At 41.9% G+C, this 18982-nt stretch overlaps 1 protein-coding gene across 26 annotated transcripts in view; it reads right to left on the reverse strand.

The window, feature by feature from the left end:
* Window positions 1-18982, reverse strand: part of LOC119649806 (hemicentin-1) — a 604512-nt gene that overhangs the window by 183341 nt on the left and 402189 nt on the right. For all 26 annotated transcript variants that reach the window (XR_005249199.1, XR_005249198.1, XR_005249196.1 and 23 more), the window contains one exon: window positions 10715-11559. Coding sequence is in view for 20 of the 26 variants with exons in the window: in XM_038052132.1 (XP_037908060.1) it covers window positions 10715-10790 (76 nt within the window). In the remaining 6 variants the exon portion in view is untranslated. The remainder of the gene's footprint in view (window positions 1-10714; window positions 11560-18982) is intronic.

Below are 18982 nucleotides of genomic sequence, written 5' to 3' on the forward strand. Positions count from 1 at the left end.
TCTTTGGTAAACGAAATTTCATTCTGTTCTGGTCCACCTTGGACGCTGAGAGGCGGCTTTCTTTGACTCCAGTTTTGAATAGACTTCTATAGTCATTTCAGAGTTGTATCCTCTATCTTTGAAACGAATGAAAAATGGGCAGAGTCACAGGACTTTTAATGTTGGTAATCATGTTGGCTTTCATTTAGCGGGTGCGATCTTACCGCCTTCTGGCGGATACGACGCCCAATCAGTTTCTCCAGATATCTTACCAAAAAATTTAGCTGATCAGTCTGAAATTCTTTTAATTTGGATAGTCATCCTCCCCAGACTTCAGTATGAAGACTTCGCTAACCTTCTGCTTATAAGACATCCTCGCTCCAAGCAATCCTGACCCTCCATTAGCAACGCTGAATAGGTCTCATTCATGCTAGGTGTTGTGAAGTATTTAAAGACAGTATAGCAGTTTTCGCTTTATTATTGGTAACTATCGCTCACACTTCGAACGTTTCACGAGTCAGTAGTCGTTTGGTAGATTTCCTAAGTTTTTGGTTTTCGGTTTCACCAGGGAACCGTTTTCACGCTTTTATTTCGGGAAGTAGAACAAGCCGTTGCAGTGCAATTCAGACCTGTCAATTGATCGTCTACACTGAAGGAGCTGCACTTTGCTACCAAAAACTTTATTGAACTTTGCTCTATAGAGTCTGTTCACCTGCAATAGTCACACTAAATTCTAAGTGTCGGTGGTCTGATAGTGTGACTTTGTCTAGCATCTGCCAATCTCTAATCAACTCGAACGACTTTTTGGTGGATATTGTTAAGCCTATTACTTCTTCTTGGCCCCCCGACCCTTGGGGTGCATCGTACGATTGCGGTTACCAGAGCAGCTGAAGGATAAAATCAAATAGCTTGTTTCCTCGATAAATATGTTGAACGTTCGCATCACAACCTATTAAGAATTCAAGAAAAAGTGATTGCATATAGTACTACTAAATCCCTGGGCTCTCGCATCGGCGGACGATACTAAAAAACGATAGGTAAGCAGTTTTGACATTTTTCCTCCTGCCATTCACCTAACATTGTAAACTGCCGCCTGGGAACAAAATTGTCTCAGCATCGTTACTTCAACAAATTTTCGGATCAGAACGCAGTTCGTCGGTCTCTAGGATCTCCCATCGTCGAAGACCCTGATTGAGTCTTACTGTCAGTAGATAGGAAGAAGCATTGACAGCGGATTAATTTGGCCTTTATGTTTGTAGAGATAAGTGTACCCCACTCTGAAAATCACCGCTAACTGAAGTGTGTGCTGCATTCGAAATGGATCGCAGTGACGGTACCAGCTTTTCTGTACTTCCCCTCGAGAGTTCCATTTTCTTGTGTTCGATTTCGGATTGCCACACTTCGTCGTCTTTCACCGTTGGCTGGGGACCTTCCCAGGTTCAGGGGATCAGGGACGCATAGATCGACCTTCATATACCAGTATTAGAAAAGCCAGCGGCCACATCACCAACTTGTCTTTCTTCTTAGTAGAAGCGGAAGAGAAGGTTCTAAGCAGCAATATTTAGCCAGTAGTTCCCTCTTGTTTGCGGCTGAACTTTCATTTCGCCAAGCCCTCTGTTGAAGAATTAAGTAACAATGCTACCGATAAACCGACCGGAGACGGGTTTCAAGTTCAGCCTATTATGGGAGTTTCTGTATTCTCCTTTCTAGCTGAGTGCGCCAGAAACAATGAGTGCCGACTTTCCACTGGAGTGGGGAGTACCTAATCCACATATTTCTCCGTGAGCAAACATACATTTTTTGACACCTCCTAATCCATTTTCATGTGCTCTGGACACTCTTTGTAAAAATGTGGACCCCTACAGGCTACCCCAGCATGACAAGGTAGTGTTCGACTGTTACTTTACACCAACAGAACTCTCTGATTTAGAGAAGAACGCCGCTTTTTATTAAAAAATCAGACGGTCCAGGCTACCTAATAGTGGCGGTAGGAACATGACTGACGGCAAGAGTGGTTCAAAGCAAAACTTTCCTTGGTCACATGAAATGCCATCGATGAAACTCTGTTCGCACATAGAAACTTCCGTAAGATCAGTTGGGTTTCAAATGTTATCGAACATCCAATCTGATTGGCCAGATCGAAAGTTTTCATCATTGGATCACTATGCAGGTACCCATATCAAACAAGAACCGACTATGAAGTAAAATTGACCTCTCATTCGAAAGGGTATCTTTAAACTGAAGACCTAAAAAAACAGCTTTTACAACTCTGACCTTCACAGAACAAATGTTTGAGAATTTTTATTTTATTTTCCATTTTATCTTAGCTTTTATCTAAAGTGAAATTTTCATATTAAATTTGGTACGATGTCGCAGTGCTAATCGGATTCCAAGCAACCACTTACCAACCGAATTCAGACAGAATAAAATGCAAAGCTCCCTTTCTTTCCCTCGAAAGTTCCAGGAAAATGCCGAACCCTATTCATAAAAGTGTCCTTACCAAAAAAAGGGTAAAGAAGCTTTTAATGCTGCACGGAAAAGAAAAACTATACATTCTGAGTTTGAACAACATTTTATTCCAGACAAGAATCTCCTGAATGTTAAGTTTGGTTGAATTTCCAGAAAGGTCCTTACGTGCAATGAGAGAGAGTAGAAATGAATGAGACTAAGAAACAACAAAGCGGGAGGAAAAACCGGAAAACATGCACCGGAAAAAGTTTTTAACACTGGCATTCATCTAAAACGATTGCAAATGGATGGTGGTTGTGTCACTGTTGTTGTCTCAAGTACCTGCATGGTCCTTATGTTCGTAAAGGGAGAAGTACGGGCACTGGCAACACACTATAAATCCCTCACTGTTCACTCCAAACTCCATCACTTGGAAGCAAGTGTTACCAGTCCTAGAGCAAACAGTACGGAAGCTGCAAGTCCTTGAAATCTAAACCAAATACACTTCAGAACGGAATAAAACTATTCTATCTTTGCTTTGCTGTTAAATGCTATTGCATTCTGGTGGCACCGGAGGAATTTTATTGAAAATTCCAGGTATACGGGTTGAGGAAGTTTTCCACTTGAGGGAGCACAGCAAGAAGAAGCACACGACTGAGAGGATTCGCAGCAAGTTTTATAGAAAGTTTTGTTTGCTTTTTTAAATATTTCAGAAAACTCATAAAATGGGAAAAATTAAAAGATGGGAATATCCGTTTAGCCCAGCTATTAAGGACTAGACTGAAAACTTGTTGATGGAAAATTTGAATTAAGGATGTTTATTGATTGGAAGAGTAAACTCGGCACTTCATTGTGTCGAGGAAATTAACTATTATTTGTGATTGCGTGAATCAACTAAGGATATAGCGCAAATAGCCAATGATTGTTCTCTGGATGTCCACAGCCGTGATTCGCCCCGTCCTAGCGCACGGGTCTATGTTCAATTCAAAGGACCATGAGTGCAAGTCCCGCCGGGTCTCTGTAGTCCTGTCCGGTAGATGCCCTTGATGTACTTCAGCATCTCCTCCCCCTAGATCTCCACATTAAAAACATTCTAGCGTTCAGTGTTGTGTCAGATTAAGTCCGTAACATATTAGGCGCATTACACCGAGAACTCCGAGCATTCAAAATGGACTACATCATACACTGTCCAAACTTCACGAGAAACTTTGCTGTGAACTTTCCAAACAGGGCGGAGTAGAAGTCCGGTGAAGTATTCTCCAAAGACTGGTCAAAGATGGTCCGTGGAGTTGGTGTAGGAGTTTTCTCGGATACATATAATGTAGCCCAGTCCTACGGTCTGCCAGGATTCACCAGTGTACTTCAAGTGGAAGTACTGACGATAATGGAAGCCAGTCGATAGCTGGGGTATGTTCCGAACCCCAAGCGTAACATAGACATTCCTGCCAACAGCCAAGTGAACATTAAAGCCTTGTTCTCAGTGGCGAAATCCTTCGGGCTCCCCTCCTCTAGGTTCTCGGTGATAGGAAGACGGAGGAGAATGAGCGGGCTGATGGACTGGTCAGACTGGCAGTCCTTCGACAGGTGGATGGAACAGAGTCGCACTATTTAGCACCCGCAGAGCTCAGCTGGCGAAGGTTCACCACCTGCGTCACGTCCAGGAGGCTTTGTCCCGCTTATAACAAGAACCGATCTTAAGAGCTCTTGTGCTGAACGCGTGCAAATTCATGCAGGATTACGGCGGTCTGCACGGGACGCTAGCCTATACAGGACCATGCCGTCAGACTCGTTATACCCTACCATTCACATCCCCGGAGCTCCGGAGAATAGGGAGAAATCCTCAGGCACTTCCTTTGTAATTGTTCAAATCTAGTTAGAGCCAGCCTACCAACACTAAATAAACCATTCTTTGAGGACCTTAGGGAGATCTCTAGTTGCAGGAAGGCAAAGCTGCTCTTCTTTGTGAGCGCTATAGGCTTGCTATTGAATATCACAGCTGGCTGGACTGTTCTTCCTTGTTAGAGGTTAGGGGCATCAAAATGGCGCACTACGACGATTGGACTCCTCAGGAGGACACTCACGTATCTTTTGCGAAAGAATATAATAAGGGGCACTGACTATTCCCATCTATGTGCAAAGGACGTTTCCAATGTGTGCTGCGATCCCCAGGATTTGCCCTCACTGCTCCTTACCGATCGGAATCGTTAACTGTCTGGAGTTCCTTACTAAGGCAGGTCTAGACCGGATACCGGTTGCTGCGCCGTTTATGACGATGATGATGGTAGTCGCATTACATGGAAACAGCATGGAAACAAACATACATGTTTTCCTTCTAGATACTTCATGACACAGTAACGACCCAATAAAAGATGGAAGGGAGAAAGGTATTGCATAGGATGCTAGAAAATGACAAGGAAATCAGACTGAAATATGTTACGAAAGGGATAGGTGAGCAAAGTTTTATAGTTAACAGGTGTAAGCCTATTTCACGCGAATGACAAGATACATATTCTCTAGCAGAAATGCTAAGAAGCTGCAAAAGTGTATCCTATACAATTTTGCCAAAATCAATGTCTTTCAGAGATGTACCAAAATTAGTAAGTGACTCGTGTACCACATTAACGAGGTAGGGTAGCCTTATAGCTCACTACGACACCAAGAATGCCCAAACATAAATATGGAAGCCAGAAATGTTGACTCTTTAAGTGAAAGAAAGTCACACTTTCAACCCTGCCATAACTATTGCGAATTACATCGCGCTAGGCCACAAATTTTGGAGAGCTCACCGTGGAACACATGCTCAGAAAGAGGCTGCAGATACTGAGGACCGGGAGGCTGGTGGGACCAGCGTATTACAACTGATCCATGTGAACCGAAGATTGTGTACCTGAAAACGGCTACAGCCGATAGCTAAGCAAGGCACTACGAAGGAAAGTGAAATTTATTGGGAATCAGAATAAACTATTTCGGTACCACTAATTAGGTTACTTTAAAGTAGCACTCAGCGATAATTTCTAGTGATCCGCCTAAATCCACCATCGTGAACATTTCGGATCGTTGGATGGTAAGATGCATGACTGACAAAATGGATAGTTTTTAAGAGTTTCTGCTTATTGTACGAACTGGTCCAGAAGAGTCTATAGGCAAAACTTCATTCTTATTTGAAGAGTGAATGCCCATTATGGTCTTGAGGATTCCGAAACTCCCATGAACGAATGGTCCATGGAAATCTAAATTCGGATATGATGGCGAGATAGGTTTCAAGTACTAAGGAAGGCGGCAAGTAGTCACCAAAATATGCATGTTTGCAAACAATAAAAACACTCTAGTGTTGAACCCTGAGACTGTCGGGCTTAAGAATACACTCAATCTTTCCTGTTAGTCCTATAAGGGATAGGAATTTGTGAGCAAGCAACCTGTAAATATCGAAATTTTACTGCTACACACGGCTAGAAACTGACCTTACGCCGAAGATCCTCCTCTATGGAAAATGGCCAATCGTTTCTAGAATGTGCACGCGCTCCTTGACAACGATATTGAGAGTCCCCAGAACTTTCGCTTTCTCCAAATTGAGCTAGAATTCCAATGATACTTTGGACTTGAGCGACGTAAGATAGTGGTACTCCCGAGAGTACTCCTCTCCCTCTTATGGCAATGTGCTTTTGTACTCAAAAACCCGAGTGGTGGCAGACAAGAATCCGGTGTCTAGTTGTTTTTGACAGCTACCGTCAGATGCGATCTCTTGACCTGAAAGACCGTTTCTGATAGACTTTTGATTTCAAGATTCCGGTTTAGGTGAATCATAATTGCGCAATTAAGGAGTGCGTTTTCTAAGATCAAGTACATGCAATTCTGGAGAGTCTTCCGAAAGTGACACTGTGATTGGGATGGGTAATATGACTGCCAAGGTGGGCTCTGACAACCCCGTGCGCGGTCTGATAATGGTGAGAGGTTTGTGCATTTCTGCAACCGTCTCGTCATTGGAGGCACATTGTTCAAGAGCAGAGCCCGTCCTAAGATCAGTTGGTCGACACCGTATAAACAATCAGAATGATCACTTTGCGATCAGAAGAGATTTAGGAGCAGTCTTGAGGATTTGCCTTACAAGAGTTTACCTTCGCTTACGTGTTGGGTCAGCCACTTTTGCACGGTTGCAGAGCTGATACTCCCAAGTTCAAAATCGACCGCTTGCACGATGTAGCTGTCGCTCGATAATGAGAGAGTTACTTTGCTGATCATACGGCAGATACCCTTTGTAACCTTGAGAATATTGATGATCCTCATCATAAATGCTCGTCACCCGGGTGCAGCGGAAGTTATCCCCCGTGTCCCAAAAAAGTGTCATGAGATCTGATTGACTGCGGTATCGTGGAAGAGGATCGATGAAGAGAAGGTGTTAATGGCTGTATACACCGCCGCGAGTGTTAGCTGGTGTGACGCGCTCAAACTCCAATACCGAACGAAACCCCAGGGAAACGGAAGATGCCGTAGGACGCAATAACTTTAGAAGTGTATGCCGCATCATGAAAAAGCCTGCAAATTTTCCGAAGGTGTTGCGAAGGACGTTAATGGTCAACTCATCCTTTAACTGTGTCACATTCGGTGAAGGCTTTTGTGGGCGAAATAGTTAGTCAGCGTAACATTTAAACTGAAACAAAATCATCTCGGCTATCAACGCACCGAAGTGCGTTATTGTTTCTTCTTTTTATTGGTCACATTTTCCATGCTGTCTTGTCCGGAGGAGTTTAATGGACTATGACATCTTTCCTCAAACATCGTGACAGCGCTCACATCTATTTGCTTCTCACCAGGTCATGGACCTTTATCAGATGGCACTGGTTTTGAAAAGAGACGCAGGTCGATTTGGACTGAATTCAGTCTGACAGGTCATCGCACTCACTTTATGTGCGTTAACGGGCAGAACGTCGAATGTATCGATCAGTTTGTATATGCAGGAAGCTTGGTTTCTGCCGCCGAACTGGATGTTGCCCTACGCATGAATAGCACTAGATCCACTTTCGCTGCCTTATCTAAAATCTGGGAATGCACTATCTCAACACTAAGATCAAGTTGGGACTGTTCTGTGCTAATGGTCTTTCCGTGTCACTACCTGAGAGTAGCACATGTAAAGTGATCATCACTCTCACTTGAAAATTCCAAACCATCACCAGCATCCGTGTGCGTCGAATCATCGGAATACACTAGGATAATACTATTTCAAACAAAGAACTCGTTCGGCACACATACTTGCCACCCGCACGCGATGTGATCGAAAGGTAGAAGTGGCAATAGATGCGTCAGACATTAAGAATGGGCGACAATTGCACTACTGGATTTGCCAACCAGTAGAACCTACTCTCCCAAAATAGCCGACGAGCGGTCGCCGCAGGAGCACTTGAATCAGAATAGTATAGGTGAAGTGCGGGCATCTCAGGAAGCCCTGAGGGAGCTAAAGCGCATTTCAGCGTACCGTGAGCGATGGGGCGTAAATGTGGTTGACGTGCTATACCCCACCAGGGGTAAATGGCAACCGTATTCTATATATTACTAAGACAGGTTTAGACCGAACGGTTGTTGTGCCGTTGTCGATCATAATGAATGAAAAATTATTTAGGATTTTATATCTAGATTAAATACAATGGAATATTTCTGGGCACTGTGGCGTACAGGAAAATAAAACCCTGGATGCTTTGGCAAAGTAGGGTTAAATAAAATTAGTGGCGGGAACGGAATCGACAAATAGAGCGTTTGTGGCAGTGGTTAATGCTTAAAAACTTGGCATAATCTCTCCACAAGTGCCGAAGTTTAAATGCCACTTGACACACCAAATTTTTTTTGCCAGAACAAAAGGCAGATACTGTCAAATTGATCGCGCCGAGAGGCGAAAAATATATTAAAGTATTGTAAGCATTTTATTGGCAATGACCCAGCAGCTTTTATGGGGTTTGCTTTTAGGCAAGGATGTCGAGTACAATGGACCACCATGATTCATGTACTCAAAGGCTGAGCCTTTCCCTATTCTCTACACCCTCAAATCTATGGAGGCCACAATTAAAACTACTAAATTCCCCTAGATGATAACTCTCGATGGGAGAAATGCCTTGAAGTTGGGGCAAATGGAGCAAATCAACCGCAGGTTTTAGTCAATTTAGGGGATCCAAATATATTGTGCGTTTTTCCATACGGTTGTAGCTGCTGTAGAAGCATTAGTGCTCGGTTTCCTTCTACGGATAATGATATTCATATATCAGGATTTTGGCGCTACGGGTTCGTAGAGACATGATTGTCATTACATTTGCAGATGACATCGAGGTGACTTTCATAGAATATCGTATCAAAAAAATCAATATCCTCACAGTTGCAGCTATTTCGGAAACTAGACCCTGGTTTGAAAATGCTGGTCTCGCGCTCGTAAAGGTAAGTAAATGAAGTAGCTTTTTAGTTTCTTATTTCAAGTGTTGTTAGTTCGACCTTGCTTTGTGCCGCGCCTTACTGAGCCTTAGCATTAAAGAAAAGTTCATATAGGAAAACAGTTGAAACTGCATTCTAACTACGTATATATATTATGAACAGGTTGGGCCTATCGAAACACATTAGACGAAGTCGTATGTATTATACGAGTACATGGCAGGCATGGGTCTCATCAACATCTGGGTGAATGCGGGTCGACAACTCTATGACGAAACATATGCAATTGTCGAACCCCTTACGTATCACCGGAAATAAACCCGAACTATTTACATTTTGTAAAGGGACAAGATATGGGGCAATTCATCAAAATGATACTAGACCTACAGAATTAGGCCAAATGTTCCATTGGATTAAACTTTTGTTTACACAAAGCTCTTTAAGACAAAAAACTGACTGGAATGGTCTGATCAACTCACAGAAATATTCCATGTTCCCATTTAAACCTAAGAAATTATTTAATGCCTTCATTGGGCATCAGCAACACAAGGAATATCGGTTTTCATTTCATCTGCTCTAAATTCATTTCGATGCTATCCGCAATCTGAAGGTAAAGCTATGTCAATATCATTATCAGGCTAAGCTGTTGCATGCCAAAGTTTTTTCTGTCCTACCCTGTGGGGCGGCTTCTTCGTAGACCAGTTTCGCTATTGAATGTTCTAAGTTTAGAGCAAGAGCACCGATTTTACTGTCAACGCTATTGATCAATCCCACTTGAATGATAAATCTTTGTATAAGGCTGCCATGAACTCAAACATGCGTTTATAAACAGTTATGAAGTGCACCTACTCAAATCCAGACCAAATGTACTCCATCAAGAAATATCATAGCAAATACTCCTAGTATTTCTTCCATTCGTTTCTATTGTATATCTGGAGAATAAACCATTCCATTCCATAATTATGATTTTGGACGCAGGCTCTCCCCAACCCCAAGTCATTAAATTTATTTTTCAAAACAACATTTTTATTCATTTATCCAGCTCGTGTTCGTGTATTCAGCTTTCTCAAATCTCTCCGTATACTGAGCTCATCCACCAGCATGTGTAAGCACTCAACTAGAAAAATTCTTCAATCATTCTGAAGCGCAAGATGACCCTGTGCCACGGCAAAACACCCTCGAATCTACTCTCACTCCAGCAGATACAAACGTATCCATCTCCACGCGGAAGATACAATTCCGTATATGCTCGAGCACTGATAGCGGAGCTAGCTGGCTTGCTGGTTGAGCGGTTCACTGCCTGTTCGGCTCGTCCTTGCCGATGTCCCTCGTGAAAGATAAAATTCGATGGTAATGTGACAGATATTTATGGTAATTCGATAGTCACTGAAAAGTATTCGTTACTTTCATATTATACACAGAAGATAAATGGTTGTTTGCTATCGATATTTCAAAGTGTCATATCAATTTACTCTACATGAAATTTTATGAGGTGATATGTCCCCGAAAGACGCGGCGAAAGTAGAGTGAGGTGGGTGGGAAGGTGAACGCGATGAGTTACTAGAGTTGCTCGATGGAGTGGAATTTATAGGCTGCAAAGTAGTCCTGAGTGTTGAGTACGGGATGATTTCGTCTCGAAGGAACCGAATGACGGGGATTCACGGAGACTAATAAATTTAGCATATTTATCTCTGAGAGATTATATTATAATTAGGGGCCGCCTGAAGCGTAGACGAAATCCGTCACTCCACTTTGCATCACAGCGGCAAGTTGTCTGTACCCTTCTAAATTTGGCTCTGATATGGATAAAAACAGCATAGGAGACTACGTGCCCGAAAAAACGCTTGCAAAATAATTCAAGTACGCAAATAACACTCACCGTACGCTCGCACCCCAATGCCGCCAAGACTGCTAGCTAAGCATAGTAATCCGAAAATAATCCAATTCATCAGCATATTGAAACGCCAATTAGTCGTAATCCTTTCGCCTTAATACGTCGTCGTCGAATCGTCCTCCACCAGCAGGTAGTCTTTTCACCGGATATTACCTTCTTAAGGCAAACATTACATCAACGTACGCGAGGATACGCTCGAACAGCAGCTACGACACGTTTCGATCAATTAGTGGTGCACGTCGCGTTGCGATATTCCCGTCCTTCGTCCTCGCTTCCACGCCGCGTGACTATGTTTCGATTTCGTAATTGCCCGCGCTTCGACCTCCTTTACAGGACGATTCTGTTGATATGTTGCGATAAGCTGGAAATCTTTTCAAGAGAAATCCGCGTCCTCCTGTGCTCCGTGCTCTATAACCACTTTCCCAGGCTATGTCCTTGATTGAGGTTTCCTTAGAAGTTTATGGAAACAAGGCGATGATTTTCGGATGATGAAAATGCCTCCCAGGACACAACCTCTCGCTTTTAATTAGACTCAAGTACGCTCTCGGAAAAGCGATAGCGATGGAGACGAATTTCCACTCTTTCTGTAATTTTCCCAAAAGAAAATTTACTTTTGCCTTTGTCTCCGCTTCTTTAGTTTTCGTTGATGCAAAATAAAGTTTGGTCTTCGTCGGCTTTCTGTTTGTACGTATCTGTTTGTTTCGTCTCGGCTAGTTATCTTTCGGGAAGTTTTTCCTGGAAAATAAGTTGCTCGTTTCTGTTTGTGTTTGTATTATTTGAATTTGTATTTAATTTCGTCTGTATCTCGGTCGTTCGATGGCGGCGGTTATCTGAAAGAAAAGAAGGAAAACGACAAAATGAAAACGATGAAATTGATTTAATTTGAATTTTATGATGAATATTTTATAGGTTTCCAGTTGAAAAGTGATGACGATTTCGTTTTAGACCATAATGAGAAATTTATTTATGCGAAAACAAAATACGGAAAACTTTGGTGAGAGGAAACAGAGCTAAGCTGGGGGGAAAGCGAAAAAGATAACTTAATTCGATCCAATTAATCGGATTTCGTCGTAGCAAATGGTTATATACATTTATACTTGGAATACATTATTCTACCAGTAAATGGACAGCGAAAAACGGTTTTATAGGAATTCGACCAAAAACAATCTTTTAGATGCATCAAACATCCAAGGGCCGGTAAGCTTAGATATCAGTTAGAAGCTACAATATTCGGGAATCAGAAGAATCATCTCAATTATGTAATAACATGATAATAGAAAACAACTTTATGAATGGCATAGCTTTAACCTCTTTGTCGACGGCTTTATCTTTATCTACTCATCCGTTAGGAACTCCTAAATGAGGCAATCTCCGAAAGAATGTCGCCAATATTAATCAATGATCATTAGATAAAATGGCGCATGTTTAGCAGCAATTTAATAGTGTGGAAAGCCCATCATGAGGTTAAATGGATTCAAATATGGCACCGCAGTAAAATCCACGAGATCTGGCAAGGAGTCCAACGTCAATACGGTAACACGTATTGGCAATAAATAAATAACTGGCAGAACAGAATAAGACTTTCAGCATAAGAGGTACCTATTTCACTCCCTGCCTCCTACAGTGTACTATAGTGTACCGTTACGGTCTTGAATGAAGTGGTCTAACAAACTCCAAGGTCCTGATGCAATATGGATTGTTGCGCCAACGATTATTATTTCCGTGTCATCAAAATGTCGGCGGATGCCAGACTTTACCTAATATTAGCACTAAGTGCCATGCTCGGACGACCCTGCCTACCTAAAGATAAATGAGCGCTAGTGTTAGGTTAGTGGGAGAATTCGTCGAGAACTCCCCGCAACATCGAGCACGTATGCAGAATGGTATATTTCTGCATGATTCGAGCTAGAATGCGTGAGAGCCTCAGGATATTAAGGGAAGCCATGAGGAATTTAGATACAATACCTAAAGCTTTCAATATTATAGGAACTACAACCACCTGCTTGAGATACCAAATTTGCTTAATTTCCCGAGCCAGCGGCTCATAATTCACCTTCTTCTCCACGGATTTCCGTTCAATGTTGCTATTATGGGGAAAGCAACATCAATAATATACGGAGCGATTCGTCATGTATTGTGTGGAATTTGTCGATCAGTTCGAATTTGCCCGTCCCAATAAATCCTGTAAGCAGAACTATCAAGTACTGGTTCCGACTCATATCCGTAAACCGGACATTTTCCCGTGATCAGCCCATGCTTATATGCAAGACCTTACATACAGCATTATCCCTGCTCATGTATTGCACCGGAGCCATTACAGTGATGAAATGAAATGACCCAACGTCTCCAACACCGAATCACACACCACACTGGTCGTTCTCTACCCGCGCTTTCATTATGAGCTTTTTACAAGCTCGGGTGGTGACCACGCCATCCTGAATGGCACACACGAATCCCTGAGTATCAGTAAAGAGCTCCCCAACACAAAGCCACCCGTTCGACAAATGCAAACTGACAAATGGCTATTCACGAATTTGCTTTGCATTGCCTTCAACTTCTATTCATCGATCCGCTCTTGATCTGAAGATTCATCCTTCAAAGATTGATCGCATGCAAGGGACTCACCAGCTCTTTTCTGTGAAAATAAACGCATAGCGATGATGTTGTGCCACCACGTCAACCACGCCCCTACCTCCGATGTCACGAGGCAGGTTCATCCACTCCACGGCGGAATTTGGTCGATGCATTCGGAGTTTGGACATCATCGTCCTAACCATCATCAACGGCGTAACAATCGGTATCCGGTCCAGGCCTGCCTTAATAAGGAGCTCCGGACACCCAGGTTTTGCGCCGAGGTCCACCAATTCGATATCCCTACAAGCTGTCTGGCGTCCTCACCTATGCCTCCATCTCAAGCAGGGTCTGCCTCGTCTTCTTTTTCTACCGTAGATATTGCCCCTATAGACTTTCGGGCTGAATCATCCTCATCCATACGAATTAAGTGACCCGTCCACCGTAACCCATTGAGCTGAATTCCACAACCTCAGGGTCATGATATCGCTTATAGATTTCGTCGTTATATAGGCTACGGAATCGTCCATCCTCATGTAGGAGCCAAAAAATCTTCGGAGGATTCTTCTCTCGAACGCGGCCAAGAGTTCGCAATTCTTCTTGATAATAACCGAAGTTTCTGAGGAATACATGAGGACTGGCAAGATCATTGTCTTGTACAGTAAGAGCTTTGACCCTATGATGAGACGTTTCGAGCGGAACAGTTTTTGTAAGTTGAAATAGGCTCTGTTGGCTGCCAACAACCGTGCGCTGATTTCATCGTCATAGCTGTTATCGGTTGTGATTTGTGACCCTAGATAGGAGAAATTATCAACGGTCTCAAAGTTGTAGTCTCCTATCTTTATTTTTCCCGTTTCACCAGTGCGGTTTGATATTGCTGGTTGGTTGATTTTCAGTGCTGACGGTTCCACCATCTATTTTGTTTTGCCTTCATTGATGTGCAGCCCAAGATCTCGCACCGCCTCACAGTGCTTCGAGTAATGGACAAAAATCAAAAAATCGACTTTTTATTATGCGGATTCTTTGTTTGGGGTATTACTCTGTGAGGTTCAAAGGCGAGAAAAACAACATTGATTGAACCGAAAATATTCGCCTATATATGTTAATATTTGTAAACAAAGGTGAAACGGATTAATGAAGAAGCAGTTTAACAACAGTGGTGAGTTTTATTCCTTCTCTTTCGGTACAAAAGCGCCAGGAAACTATGTGCGAGCTAGCAGAAGGTATGTATATACATTTTTGATCGAATCAAAGTAATAATAAACTAGCATTAAAACGACAAAGTTTTTTAAACTTCAGAACGTATTTTCTCAAAAACGGTAAAAACGGTTCTGAGATTTTAGCATAAAAAGTTTCTTTGATTCATGCTGAAACGTTGTGTGACATCAAATTTTTCCAAGACTTTCTTTAAAGAATTTTTTTTTCCCCATTTTCAGAAAAAAACTCAAGAATCCTGATGAGGGACATTTTTGAAAAATGGGTTTCCGTTCCCAAACAGGATAAAGCTATGGCAATTTTGTCTTTGGTTCGAGATAAGTGGAATTTGGAACCTTGCGATGACCTCTCAAAATGGGCCCGATTAACTTCCCTTGAGCTTCAAAAGAAGTATGATTCCTGCAAAAGGTATCGGACCTTGTTTTTAGCCAAGAATCAGGGGTTTTTGGATACTCCCCTCACTTTTCCTGAGTATGTCACTAAATGTATGCCGACATACGGTGTGCAAGCAAGTTCAAGCACTTTAGTGCGTGGTCGGCCGAAAAAGTCATTTGAAGAGTGTTGTGCCAGAACGAAGAGGAGACGAGTGCAGCATTTGGTAGAAAATTATTCGGCGGAGGAACTTCAGTTCGCTTCAACTGCACAGAACACAAGGGAACAGAAGAGCAACCCTGAAGTTTTATCGGGGACTGCAGCGCTAATATTAAAGTTAGACCTTGACCTTTCTGACAAGAAGTATAATGTCCTTAGAAGTGTTGTGAATAATGTCAACGAAAACTTTTTCCCTAGTCTCTACTCACTCCGAAAAGAGAAAAAAAATTTTTTGCCTAAGATCATTAACATTACAGACGTATCAGCAAGTGTACCATTACAAGAATTGTTAAATAACACCGTAGATTCTATTTCGAGATTACTTGACCTTGATAGAAATATACGTGCTAATTTAATATGTAAATGGGGGTTCGATGGCAGTGGCGGGCACAGTTTGTACAAACAAAGGTTTCTCGACAATGAGAGCACCGATGAATACCTCTTTTTAATAGCACCCGTCCCTTTGAAGCTAGTTGACTTTGAATCTAGTGAAGTTTTGTGGCAAAACGATCATCCGGGATCAACATTTTATTGCAGGCCAATTAAATTTATTTTCACGAAAGAATGTTCATCTGTAATAATAAGTGAAGAAAATCATATAAGGACACAAATAGAAAATCTCGTCAGCCATAAATTGTTTGTTAAAACCCATACCCTGGACGTGAGTTTTGTTCTTGAAATGACGATGGTTGACGGAAGTGTTTGTAATGTTTTAACGGATACTAATGCATCAGCGAGATGTTTTATTTGTGGGGCCAAACCAAAAGATATGAATTCCATTAACATAGATGAGAAACCCCCTAACAGAGAGCATTTTCGTTTCGGGTTGTCATCCCTCCATGCATATATAAGATCGATGGAATGCCTTCTTCACATAGCGTGCAGGATGTCATTTAAATCGTGGCAAGCCAAAGGGGAGGAGAAAAAAAAGCTTTTAGAAGCTGAGAAGGTAAGAATTAGGAAAGAGTTCAAAGATAAAATGGGACTTAGAGTGGATACACCTAAACAAGGTTATGGCTCATCAAATGATGGGAATAATGCGAGGAGATTTTTTTCAAATCCAGTCTTAACTTCTCAAATCACCGGAATTGACGTCGAACTCGTAAGGAACTTATCCATAATATTAAGAGTACTTGCTCTAGGTAGATTCATTAATATTGATAAGTTCCGACTATTGCTGAGGTCTACCCATGAATTATATTTATCACTATATGGATCACTATTTATCACTATATGGATGGTACTACATGCCCAGCAGCCTTCACAAACTTCTTATACACGGATCCGACATAATAGAGTCATTTGTTATGCCAATAGGGCATTTGTCGGAAGATGCTTTAGAAACGTTACACAAAATAGTCCGTCACAATCGATTACATCACACCCGAAAATCCTCAAGGATCAATATGTGCACTGATTTAATCAATAATTTATTGCTGATGTCCGATCCTTATATCGCGTCTGAAAGACATAAACAGAAAAAAAAAGTCACTGAAATTGACTCATGTATCGAGGAATATTTAGTACCTATTTCCGTTAATCCGAATTTGACAGAATCAGAAGTAAATCGATCTCTTGCAGAATTTGATTTAGAATCGGACGGAGAATCAGATTTCTCGGACAAAAATTTTTCAGACTCAGATTAGTTACTAATCTGTGTCTGAAAAATCTGACTCTCCGTCCGATTCTATATCGAATTCCGATATGTATATATATATATATTTATCCGATTTTGTTTCTTTGGTATATTGTTTTTTTAATAACGATTTTTTCGATAATTTTTATTCTTTGTTTTGTTTTTTTTAATTATATTATGTAGTTGAAAATTTAAAATATATTGTTGCCAATAATTAGGTACTTTTATTTACCAAAACTTCATGCTTGAACATTTTTTTTTTAATTTTCAGCAATACCAGTACTGAATCAATTAAAAATTCATTTGTGGCCAATAAATACCTTTTTTTCTTGGAGGAGATTGATACGATAGAAAGGTTAAATGAACAATTGACGTTTCCTACAGGAAAAACAAGCGTTTTTCAGACAAATTACACTATAACTCTCTAAGAAAGCATTTGCGACCCCATGTTTATAAGAACTTTTTTGTTCAGCTCAAAATTTCCTATAAGATTACAAAGTTTCGGATTTTTGTCCACTGTCATCATACATTCGAAGCACTGTGCGCCTGTTCGATCTGGATGAAGGCAGTTTGTACGTCTCGGGTAGTTCTTTCCATGATGTCGATATCGTCAGCATAGGCCAGTAGTTGGGTGGACTTAAAGAGGATCGTACCTCTTTCATTAAGAGGACGCATGATAGGGCATCCCTTTGTCGAAGACCGTTGTTGATGTCGAATGGTCTTGAGGGTGATCCTACTGCTTTTATCTGGCCTCGCACATTGGTCAGGGTCAGCCTAGTCAGTCTTATCAATTTCGAGGAAACCGGTCCAATGCATCTGCTGTAACGCTGTTACATCAGGCCTATATTGGCATATTGTATCGGCTAGCTGCTTGGCAACTTCATCTCTGTACAGGCAACCAATCCACGTTTCGCCCTGACACCTATACTACCCCTTGACCACGTTGGACATAGTAGTCTGTATCGACCGCTGAACGTTTTCGAGATCAGTTTTCGTCCATGGCAATATTCCGAATGCATAAGCCAGTGAAGGGTAGCGAATACATTGAATACGCTTATTTTATTCTTCTTCTTTCCCGAGATATGCGATTTCAGTTCCAGCTTTACAAGTCGCAGGAATTCAGACAGCAGAGCGTCGTTCATATCACCAACTCCAGCATGAATTCCTTGCAGAATTCCAAGGAACTTGTAGAAGTCTGTCTTGGTCATAGCCTGGGTGTGGAGCTCACCAATGATATGGATTCGACACTTGTCTAATCCAAATTCCATCAATATCAATATCAAGGATGAACATGTCTACTGTTTGCAATAGAGTTTTGTCACCTAAGTTCATCAAGTGTGTCACACAGCACATGGGCCATATTTGATTGCAAAACCATGTCCTCTAACATCATTCAGTAGCCACGAAAGGGGGTTCAGTGCCATGCAGAACCAAAGAGGACTTACAAAACCCCCTTGGAAGATGCCTCCCCTCTCAGTTATTAGCACCCTCAGATGAATGCGCTTATACGGTGGTATGCCACCTTTTCCTGACTATCGTCAAAAAGCTTTATGAACTTGGGATCAATGCGATATCGACGACGGATATCGATTACCCAGATATGCTGTACACTGTCCAAAGTCTTGCCATAATCAGTATAGCAACTAAAGAGTTTTCATTGGCCTTGCTTTTCTTACAACTACCGAGTCGCTGATGAGTTGTTCTTTGCAACCCCTTGACCCGATTCTCCTTCTTGAGGATAAGGTAGGTAATTTCCGCAGTGAGGAAGGGTAGAAATTTCGTTTCCGTTACCGAAAACTGTACTGTCTGGACCCTCTGTTGGGATTCGTTGAATCATCTGGAAAAACTCAGCTGGTTCCTCGCGTACGTTGCATTCTGGACACGTTTGCAGTGACTTTTGCCATACCGTCGGAACCGACTGCAAACGACAAAAAGTTTCTGCTTTAATGTGTCCAGAATTTCAACTACGGCTGTCTCACTTGGGATGACATAGTTCTTGTAAAGTCTCTGCACTTTATTTTTCACCCGTCTTCTGGCCTGTCTTACCTGAGCTGAGTTGAGTCAACCTAGTAATGTCCTGCCTTAGTGAGTCATGCCGAAGTTCTAGACAAATTTTCCTTGGCGGATCTCTTCGGTCTTTCAAACCAATAACGCGAAATCGAATCTTCTGACAGTGCAATTGGGCAGTCGTAACTGTATCACAATACAAAAGTGATTGTAGTTGCACCAACGACATATCA

This window comes from Hermetia illucens, chromosome 2, assembly GCF_905115235.1.
Source record: "Hermetia illucens chromosome 2, iHerIll2.2.curated.20191125, whole genome shotgun sequence".
Taxonomy (NCBI): Eukaryota; Metazoa; Arthropoda; class Insecta; order Diptera; family Stratiomyidae; genus Hermetia; species Hermetia illucens.